The sequence below is a fragment of the Indicator indicator genome, chromosome Z (genome assembly GCF_027791375.1).
Source record: "Indicator indicator isolate 239-I01 chromosome Z, UM_Iind_1.1, whole genome shotgun sequence".
Classification (NCBI taxonomy): Eukaryota; Metazoa; Chordata; class Aves; order Piciformes; family Indicatoridae; genus Indicator; species Indicator indicator.
Window position 1 is genome coordinate 65,766,767 of NC_072053.1, and position 11,219 is coordinate 65,777,985.

Sequence of the window (11,219 nt, forward strand, 5' to 3'; positions counted from 1 at the left end):
TTAACCACCCTCCAAATTCCTTCTCCATAGAGGAGAGCCTTGTGTGGTAAGTGTACAAGTTGTGGCAGCACACAAGGCAGATACCTGCACGGCTTCTAGAACTAACTGAGGGAGACTCTTGTTGCTATTACACAGGCTTTTTTGATACTTTGTGTACAAGTTTAAGCAAGAGAAGTAGGAGTAACAAGTTGTGTGGACATTTTGAGCAGTTACATCTTAGAGATTGGATGTTTGGAGTCAAGTCTAAGAAAGCACTTTTTACTTCATTGCTGTTTTTCAGGAGTTTGTGGAGAATAGTAGGAAATCTATGAAAGAAGCTGGCCGAGGAGGTGGAGCTGAGGGCAGAGAGCTGAAACCAATGGTAGGTGCAGATGAGGAGGTGGCGATCCTCCAAGAGTTTCACTTTTACTTCTTCTCCCTCTTTGTCTTTACTGACTGCACTTCTTCAGGAGAAGTTTTTGTTCTCTGTATCACTCAAGATGTTCTGCTTTTTCTGTTTGTGAGCTTGCCTATCACCTGGATGGCAGAGTTTTTGTCACAGCTGAGACCATCTCCTGTAAAAGTAAGATGAAAGGAACTGTGTCATACAAAACAAATGCAATATCATTTCATTAGGATTATTAGTGCATGCTATGTGGTATACACAGATAGCCCCAGTTTCCAACTACTCTCAAAATAAGATGGCTGTAGAATTAATTGGGCTATTTTCAGTCTTCCTTTCAGCCCAGAGCTGAACAATTTTTGTTCCTTTTATGTTCACCATGAAAGCCTGAAGAACACTACTGAGCACATCCATTGTTGCAAAGTAGGGCCAGGCATATAAAGCTCTCACCAAATTATTTTACACAGTGCCAAGGAATTGGACACAGAGATTCCTTTCAACCTGCTCAAATGACATTTCTCCTAGTTGTTTGTTTTTATTGCCAACTACTTACGTTGCTTGTCTCTTGTGTGCTCTTTCCATCTCACACTGTCAGATACACAGACAGTGAACAATGCATCATTTATGCTTCTGCAGCCTGTTTTACTTATGGTGTGCCTGTTAGGAAGGCATTGCATGTCTGAGTAGCCTGGAATAAGGAACAGCTATACATGGTACAGATAACAGATAGGAGGATGAGTTTGGAAGGTGGAGAACTGAGAGCGTATGATGGAGAGCCAGGCTGGGCAAGGTATGACTTGTCATCGTGCAATATATCTTTGTGAAATAAAAATACTTTCCCATCATTACTTTCTCAGAGTACTGGGGGCCTGAGTCAGTTCCTTGCCACGGAATCTAAATCAATGTATCCTAACAGTAGCCTTTTTTCCCCCTCAATAACCTGTGAAGCTATGTTGCATGAGCACTTTTTACCAAGCTGGGTTCCTGCTGTAGAGTGGACAGATGTATAGCTTTGTGTGTTTTGCTATTTCATTACAGCAGACCAGTTTTTAGATTTGCTTATGCCTAAATGCTGCTGTGTTTATACATCTAAAAAACTAATTATATGCTCATTTACTGTTTTGGGAGTAATTCTAGCTGTTCAAACAGACACTAACATTGGGCATTTCAGAGTGGTCAAATGCTGTAAATGTAAAGCTGCCACTGAAAAGATTTAGAATTTGGTATACAAACCCTCTATTCATATGCAAAAAAAAAAAAAAAATCTGAGTCCAAATTTTCAGTATGTTAACCTCTAATTCAAACATCTGGTTTACCTTACATGGTTTTCCACTTACACTCTCATCAACTGCTAGCACAGACCCCTCCTTCTGCTTTTGTACTTGATTGCCCAGAGCTTGAATTGCTAAAACCTTTTTATCACTCCCCTTTGTAAAAGGCAAACCATGTACTTTTATGTCAAAGCTGGTCTTGTTCTTCCAGGGCCTTGACTTTAGCTGCTTGAGCCTGGCACTGGCTGAAAGTCCTCCTAGGACTGCTGGAGAAGGTGCTGAGCACTTGGGGCTTAGCCCGAGTGTCACCTGCTGAATTACTCCCAGTCCTGCTGCTCACGTGATTGTCTTGTTTGGAATTGATTTGGCCTTGTTTTCTCAAGTGATCTTCTGTTCTCGGGTGTACAGCTCAAGTTGAGTAGACTCTGACATATTAAGATCTCATTTCCTCACAAGGATGGGACACAGTAGTTACCTCCATGAAATTTCTCATACCTTTCCCCAAAACACTGATAAAAGGCCTTAGTTGAATCTGGAACAGGATAATTCATAAATCTGTTCTGTACTAGTAGCATTTACAGTCCTGTAATTTAGTTTCTGAAAATTAGATTGATTTTTGTTTCTGTTTTCTTTCTCCCTGTCCTTCTTTTTAAAAAAAAAAAATCTTTACTGTTTTGCTTGAATCTCCTTGAAGTGCAGATGTTTCTTAAACGTGACAATTAGTTCTAGAAGTGAAATGCCCTGAGTGCAGATGTATTTTAAGTAGGTATTAATAGCAGAAATGTGGAAACATATAGGAGTTTCTGTTCTTGTATCAAGGCACAAGGAAAAAACCCCAAACTTTTCACATTTCTTTATGGTTTCCAGCGATCCCTTTGATTCAGTTTCTCCTTGTCCTTTGGCATTTGTCTAAGACTGTACTGTATGACTTTGTTTTCTAGGCCTCTGGAGCAAGTTCATCTTGAAACTAGCCAGCCATATTGGAACCCATTGACATTCCAAAACAGTATATATATACATATATACATATATATATATATATAAAGATATAAATAAACAGCCAAAATCAGAGAAAAGGAACAGGGATTTAATACTTTTTTTAACAATTATTTTTGTGAAACATGTACTCTTTTCATACGGGTGGCTTTTACAAGCAGCTTTATCATTGTTCCATTTTTTAAATTACTCATTGCAGTCATGGAAATGTTGATTCTTATCTGCTTGATATTTTACAGTCTGGAGGAAGTGTCATTGTAAAGATAATTTGAAATGGTGAATGAGTTTAGAGACAGGTTTCCCATGACACTGATGATCTGTTTAGAGTTTTATTTGTTTAGTTTGTTTACATTTGCATTACATTCATGACAGTGACATATAAGAAAAACTTTCAAATCAAGAAATGTTTCAAATTTAATTTTTCAAAAAGTGATTTCACTGAGAGTTCATTCAGTTCGAATGGGTTTGTAAGCAGTCACTTTACTTTACAGCCCTGGTAGGGCACAGTTTTGTTTATCAGTATCAGACATCACAATAACCAACTCCTCAGGTATTCAGAAGTGTGGGAGCCCTTGCATCTGCTGTTAAACAGAAACTACAAAATGGGGACAGATAATTTTTATATGCAATTAGCTTCCTGGTTTACCCTAATTACTGCTCATACATATTGCCCTCTATCCTCCCTTTGAGTTCAGTAGCCTCATTCACACTTCAGCAATGCTCTTTCGAAGGGCATGGATTCTCCATGTGAGCAATTGGAATAACAGGTTGTTAAAGCTTAGTCTTAGCCATACTCATGATTAATTCATGACTAAATATGAAGATGATGAGGATGGGAAGAGAAATGAACTGTACTTCTGTTACAAAAAAGTACTCTATGCTTCATTTCATTCAATGCCAGAGAGCTCTGGAAGGTGGTAGGGACCATTCCTTGCCTGTTGTTTCATTCATATTTGATTGTAATGTAGTGTGTGGCTAGAACACAAAAGGGCAGAGAAGCTTTTCTTTGGAAGTGTAACTGCCAGGATAGTTATATAAAGTTAACAAATAATGGCAAGAGAACATGCTTTTTAAATTATTATTATTATTATTATTAGATACTTACATTTCTTTTCCATCTGGAAGCTCACCAGATATGAATGCTAATATTCAGTTGTTCAGCATATTGTAATGGTAAATGCTTAGGAGAGTATTTGCTAAGAATTCATGATCTGTCTATGCTGTATACTCCTTTTGTTACAATTTTTTTAAAAAAACTATTTTTGTTAATGTAAAGTTAATATTTCAGAGCAGACTTTTTAAACTTATTGCACTAAATACAAGCTCTGTACAAACAAATAAATAATGCCTCAATGGTTCTATCACTCCATGCAAGAACACCTTTTGAAAGAGAAAAGCCCTTCTATAGAAGCTTTATGATAGAGTGGAAGAGGTATATCCAGGTAGAGACATGCACAACTCGTGTTGTCAAGGTCTAGTTAAGTAAGCAGTTATCTGTGCTTCCTTTCAAAGGATCAGATTTTTAAATTGCTGTTGAAGGTTTAGAAAAAAATGCATAGTATCATGTAGCTCACCAGTGCTCTTACCTTTTTGCAGTAGTGAAATTCTTCACTTCTGCTTCTGGAAGTCATTTGATTCGTTTTGTTTCCTTTTAGTAAGCCAATTAAAAGGATTTGCTCTTTTCATATCACAGATCCCAAACTGTATGAAAGGTATGAAAATAAAGATACATTTAGAAATGATAGCTGCTAGGGAGTCAGGGAGGCAGAATCATACAGTCCTGCAAGCACTTAGATGCTCATTGAAGTGAACCATGTTGGTACAGTACCAGCTGTCAAAGTTGTAAGTTATGCATCCATGTAAGAGCTGACTGGACTGGAGCTTCAACCTAGGGATTAAAACTGGAGCACTGGTGAGGCCTCTCAGTGAAATTTAGAGGTCAAACTATCTAGAAGAAGCACTGGAGCAGCCTTTAGTTCATGGAGAGGAGGCATTCCTGCTCTTCCAGGTCTTAAGACAGCAGTGGCACTGAATTATGATATTTGTGTAGATCAGAAGGGTTTAGCAACAGAAGAATAATTCTATAAACTGGACTGCCGAGATTAATTCTATAAACTGGACTGCAAGGCTAAGAGACTTTATTGTATATCCAGTTGCTTCCAGAGAAACTGATTTCCATCTTGTGAGGAAGTTATTGGAAGTGCTTTGACGGAAGCCTTGCATTCTGGTCATTTTGACAACAAATTTCTGCCATGACCAGTTCCACAAGTTTGTGTTCTCTGCTGGTTTGAAGTCCTGAGTAGGGGCTTTTCTCTGTAATTGCAAGTAGGACTACAGTTGGAAGCAAATTTTGTATTTTTGTATGACTTGACTGTGCACCATTTTTATAGCAGTTTATCCTGTTTTAAAAATAAATTTGTTTTATTTACATGGTGTTTAGAAGATACAGGCAACACTTTTCTATGGGTAGTTGTAATGTATAAGTGAGAAATCTATATCATTACAAAGTTCTTAATAAAAATTGTGTGCACCATACTTGAGTGTATATCTAGCATGCAGAGCTTTTTGGTCATGCCAAAAAGGCATTCCGTCTACACACAGGCTTTCCAGTGGCCCTTTAAAGCTTTTGAATGTCCTTTGAAGTTCATTGGCAACCAGACTCCAAGCTGCCCCCTTCTAGCTCTGTCTTGTGCAAGGAGGTAAGCACAGGACTGAACTCTGAAGAGACAACTTTTCAGGACAAATTTAGACTGTTTTCCTTCCCCAGTGGGGATAGTGGAGTAGGAGAACACTTGATGTGTAAATCCCTAGTTGGCAGTAGAGGTGCTGGGGTCTGCCAGTTGTGGTGGATTAAATAACTTTCTTTTTTTGCCAGCTGGCCATTAAAGCCAGTGCTTTGTGGGAAGCAGTCTAGACTAACTAGAGAGTGATGCTGCGCTGGGAATAATGCTGCAGGAGGAGCAGAAGAGACAGCTGAAACAGAGAAATCATCTGCTTGGGAAGTCCACTGAACCAAGTAGTGCTTGAGGACTGCAGATTCAGGCTGGACAATGTGGATTTAAAATCCAAGTGGATGGGATTACTGGTTCTGCAGCATTTGGTTTCTGCAGACACTCTGCATCATAGTCCCTGATCAGCCAGGTTTCGAAGGAAAATATCATGCCATTCAATAAATAGTTTCCTTTTTTTCCCACACTATTTTACTCTGATTTATTTGGCAGTTGAACAGCAGTGCGTTGTCTTTATTGCTTCTTCCAGCTCTAGATATTTTTGGGGGTTCTTTTAGCTCTCATTTCTGTGTTACTTTTTCAGCAAAGGAGTGCCAAGTTGCAGAGTGTCCCCTTTTTCCCACCAATCTTAGCACATGCCATCTCACACAGGCCTTCTCACCTTCCTGAGGCAATGACTCAAGATACAAGCTGAGGATTGTTTTTTGGGTTTGTTTTTGTGCGTTTGAAGGGGGTTTGTATGATAGCGCTCCATTACTGCACTTGCTGTGGTTAGGAGTGCACTTCCATGGTTTCAGTGCTGCTCCACAGCTAGACTAAAGATAGGGTATGGTCAGCTTAGAATTGTATCTTCAGCCTTCCAGTAACTCACGTTCACACTTCCAGCTGACAAAACCAGGATGGGGTTTCTTACGTGCAGCCTTAGCTGCATTAGGAAAGCATGTCCTGGTAGGGAGAACTTAAACTGGAAAACCCAGTTACAGGTTGTGGAGAACTGTCCGCAGCTGACATGTAATCCCCTACGCTGTTGCTTGCTGAGTTCCTACTGCAGGATGGGAGAGAGGATTGGAAGGACAAAAGCGTCAAAGACGGATAATTAAGTAAAGTGACAAAAACAAACACAAAGTGATGCAAAGGCACTCACCACCTCCCACCAGTTTTATTGCTAAGCATGACACTACGTGTTTGGAATTATTTTTTCATCTGTTCAGGTCAGGTGTCCAGACTGTGTGCCCTCCCAATCTCTTGCCCTGCCCCAGCCTGCTCTGCTGGGATGGCAGAGTGAGAAACAGAGAAAGCGCTACTCGGCAAACAGTAAAACATTGTGTTATCAACACTGTTTTGGTCACAAGTCTAAAATACAGAACCATTTGGACTGCTGTGAATAAAATTAACTCTGTCCCAGCCTAACCCAGTACACAGGTCCACTTACCCAAGACTCCTTGTGTTTCTGTACAGCACCTTCTCAGGGTGGTTACTTCTTTCTGAAAGGGCTTTTTTCGCAGCAGGCAGTTCACCTGCTTCACAGTGCTCCCTTTCATGGAGGGAACAGGGGATGCTAGCTCTTACTCTTTCAGCACAAAATGGGGATATAAAGCAAAAATGAGCCCTTTATGTATCAGTGTTCTGGCAACTGAACAGCCAGTGTTGGAGACAACATATTTAATGTGCCCTCAGAGCATGCACTTTAGCTGTTTGCTCTGAGTGGTTATGATGTATTCTGTGAATGTATGTTATAGAGTCAGAATAAAATGCATGTAGCAGACATATTCTCATTACCACCATCCAGTGATCATTTTGTTCTGAGCACATATTATATGCTGTATTGAATATGGCACAGTCATTTTAAGAAACACTTAAGATTTAAAAGTAGATACCTAACAGCTTCCCTGTTTTTTAAATCATGGCTTTGCCTGTGCAGATACTGTTTACTGAATCTAAACATCACTAGTCCATTGTTTCTAGAACAGCTTGTGTGTCACATTACCACCACAGAAATCCCATTTCATCTTTGTGAAAAACAAAAACAAAACCCTTGTATTTCCTAAGATAAACCCCAACAGACTTATTTGAAGCATTCCTTACACACATCTCATTTGATGGAATGATGGAAGTTTACTCTAAATATTTCATTTTAAAATGCTCATTCACATATTTAATCCCTACTGTTATTTCCGTCACATACCAAGAGATTATGGAGACTAGTAAATTTGTATTTCTTGTGTTCTGTACCAAATACTGTTCTCAAAGTATTTTTTTATTTTATATTTAGAGAGATGAGAGAAGAGAGATCTCTTGTGATATGGGTCATGTATAAGAGGCAGAATTTCTGGTCTGGGATGAAGCTGTGATGTGTCTTGCAGTGTTTGCAAGCTGATGCAATCAAGCCAAAGCTCTTCAGAGACATTAGGACTATGAGAATATTTGTAGGGATAACAGGCAGCATGAATACATCTGAAAATACCCATTGTGGGGCAAAACTATCTGGCATTCATTTAACAAAGATCTGTTCAATAAAGAACTAGCCTAAACCAGCAGATTGTTCTCCCCTGTCTCAATAAGGTCAAATCACAATTTGTGAATATGATGAGCAGAATTTGGTGGTTTAAGCATTGTGTACAAACAAGGGACTCCCTTTAGAACCAGATTTGCAAGAATTCAGAGAAGTACCAGCGGACTTTAGCAGAACTAGGCTGACTCCCGTGACAGCCCTGGCCTCTCTAAGTATGTAATAGAAGACACTGGCAGCATAGTTGGCTGTCATTCCCAAGTGCACCCCCTCTGGCTAGGGGCAGCTAGGGACTGTTTCAGAAACGTTTTGTGAGATTAGGAAGCTGTTTACCCCTGAAACCCAGCAGAAGTTGGGCACTGACTGGAGTTCCCATGAAAATAATTTTTAACTCTCAAATACATACTGGGAGTGCTCCAGTCGTAGTATTGGTTGGGTCCCTTACTGCTCAAACTGAAAAGGGAGAATACCTCCCATTAGAAAACAGTGACACAGGCAGTGTGATAGTAGTGTCTCCTATGAGAGGAGGAAGGATAAAACAGGAAGGTTTTTTTGATTCTAATGTAGGTCAGAAAGCAGCTGCCAGAGGTTAGGTGGAGCCATGGAGAGCAGGCTTGCACAAGTAGAAAATGCTTGCAAGATCTATACAAGTAGTTAAGAAAATTCACATTCTGATTCACAGACATCTCACAGCAACATCCCCTGTGCCATGCTTTTATTTTGCTCTGGAGCTCTTCAGAGCAAGAAAAAAGGTGGAATCCTATGCTTATAGAAAGGCATTATTTCTATATGATGTGTTGTGTTGCTGGTGATAGCAGCTAGCCAAAGGGGAAAAAAAAAAAAAAAAGGAAAATGTTTTGAGCAGATTTTAAAGGCTCGACAGTACTTGCATTGTCATACTCCATCAAAGATTCACCTGGAAATAAATTTTTCATCCTCTTTTCATTCATACTTCTAACAGGGCAATCAAACCCCTGGACTGGCTTAGTGTTTTACATTGAATCAAGATCAACTAACAAGTGCTCCTTTTTCCAGTGGAATGCCACCTCCTTTGGGAAATGGGAAAAGTAATTGTGACACAGTTTATTGTTGTCTTGAGAATGTGAAATGTTTCATACTGCAAGCTGTGTATGCAGGAAGAGAAGGGAAATTAACAGTGCTGATCTAATCTTAGATTTTCTGTGTAAACTGACATTGTGCCAGGATACTGATGCAAAACTGTATTTTAGTCTAAGAAATGTATAGATTTTTTAATGTATCAAAATAAAGTTTTTCTTTTTAAGTAAGAAAGAAATTTCTCTGTATTCTCTTTTGAGTGCAAAGCCCTTGTTTTCTTTTTAGGAATACTGCCTCATGTCCCTGAAAGCAAGCAGAGCCCATCCAAATCTTAGCTCAAGCTTTGTTTTGCTCTGTGCCTGCCCTTTAGCTGAGTATCTGCAGTAGTCCCAGGCACACCTTCTTGTCTTTCTCTGTCCTGGTGCCAAGAAAAGCTTAGTGATGCTAATGATTTGCTGAGTTGGATGAGGTGAATAGGGGTTTGTACAACAAAGGTGGGGTTTTTGCCATCTTTCTTCTCTATAACCTGTTCTTCAGTTTCTTTCCTGTGGATGGGAAACTGCCCCTTTATGCCAACAGTTTCATGCATCCCTGGCTTCCTTTGCCTCCCTGGCTTCCTTTGCCTCCCACACAGAAGAAGTTGCTCAAGTCTTCACAATAGAAATGGAGGTTGCCATCACACGTGCATAGAATCCCTTTCTCATACCCAGGATGCAGGATTCTTGGGACGGGCAAGGCTATCTGGAGCAGACTGGCTGATTATGTATGCTTTGCCTTATAGGGACAGCTCAAGGGGGAATGCAGGGTAGGGAGGGAGGAAGGCAGACAATCTCTTTGTGTGTTATGAGTCATGCAAACTGCACATCCCAGAGCAGCACCTTTGTGAGGCCACATTCTTGTTCTGCAAGGTCCTGTATATGGTCCCTACCCCCAGAGCAGGCCCCCCTCTCCAGAGAGCTGTTCTAACTGCCTCTGGATAGCTGAAGATGGATGGTGAATGGAAGCAATTAATAACATCAGCTCTTACTACCAGAGGCATATACCTCCCACGGGCACAGCAAATGTCTGCTTTCTTTACTGTCAGTTTTTTTTTAAGATACTAATAAGCTGAGATGCACCACGTTTTCTTACTTGTATTACTCTTTACTGCAAACCACTTCATCACTGTCTTTGCATTAGAGGGGTTATTTTACCTGGGAACCACTGTCATTCCTGAACCCGAGGCTGAAGCTGTTGTGGCAAATTGCTAATGACAGTTAGGATGAAAATGACCAGCAGGTCCGTCAGGCAGGACCCCTGCACACAGGCAAGGTGCCATGCTGTAGAGTCAAGTGTTTTGCTACATGTCTCAGTGTTCTGCACTTCCTCTGAACATCTGTTCCCTTGGTTTATTAAGGATGAAGCTGGTTGGTTAGGTGGTTAGTTGCATGGAGCATAAGAGACTGTTGATGGCCTTCTTCATCAATAGAAGTGTTAGGGGCAGGAGGCAGGTCATGTGCTAGTTAAGGAAAGCCTGTCTGGTTTCTATTAGGTTTTTCCTGTGTCAGAAATGCAGAACAGGTTCTTTGTCTCTTTTCACCCTCTCCAGTGATGAGGGACTGAAGCACTGTCTGAGAAGAGCAGTGCTGACCCTCAAGCTCTGAAGCAAAAGTTTTGTGGCTTCCAGGAGAAAAACAAATGAAGGGGCTCAAGGTGGGCTGAGAAGCCCTAAGATTAGCGTGTGCAGGGACAGCAAAATGTGACATGGGGCTTGGAGTGAAAGGAAAACCTGAGAGCACTGGTGCAGAGGGGGTATGAAAACCTGGGAAGCTGTTAGGAGCTGGGAGAGCAGGGACCTGGAGACAGAGGACTGGAGCTGCAAAAGCAGGATTTGTCCTTTGGCCACACAGCTGTTCCTTCTGCCAAGACAATATGCATACAGTGATCATGTACCTCATGCTAGCCAAGGGACCCACTTCCTGGCACTGGCCATTGCAGAACAGCACAAGGGAGAGGCCTCCTCAGATACCTGCTCCCTGAGCCACCATGCTTTCCCACTATAGCTCAAAGACCTAGCCTCCTTGCTTACAGGAAAGCACAGCTCCTTGCTGCTGAAGGAGCTATTCTGTCTCCTGTGGGGTCCTCTGAGTGCAGCTGTCTGTGCATGCAGCAAACTGGCTCCTTCTCCCAGCCAGTGAGGACAGATCCTGTGCTGATGAAATCTGGCACCACTCCTTTTTCCCACTGTGGGCCACTGAGGAGCTGACCCATTTTTAGTAGTTGGCATTTAGATGTTT

General features: G+C 41.0%; 1 protein-coding gene across 1 annotated transcript in view; it reads left to right on the top strand.

Annotated features, from left to right (window-relative positions):
• SLC44A1 (solute carrier family 44 member 1) overlaps nt 1-2,625 on the top strand; it is a 57,291-nt gene extending 54,666 nt beyond the window's left edge. The window contains exons 15-16 of the mRNA XM_054397613.1: nt 281-361; nt 2,595-2,625. Coding sequence (XP_054253588.1) covers nt 281-361; nt 2,595-2,618 — 105 coding nt within the window. The 3' untranslated portion in view covers nt 2,619-2,625. The remainder of the gene's footprint in view (nt 1-280; nt 362-2,594) is intronic.
• The last annotated feature ends 8,594 nt before the right edge of the window (nt 2,626-11,219 follow it).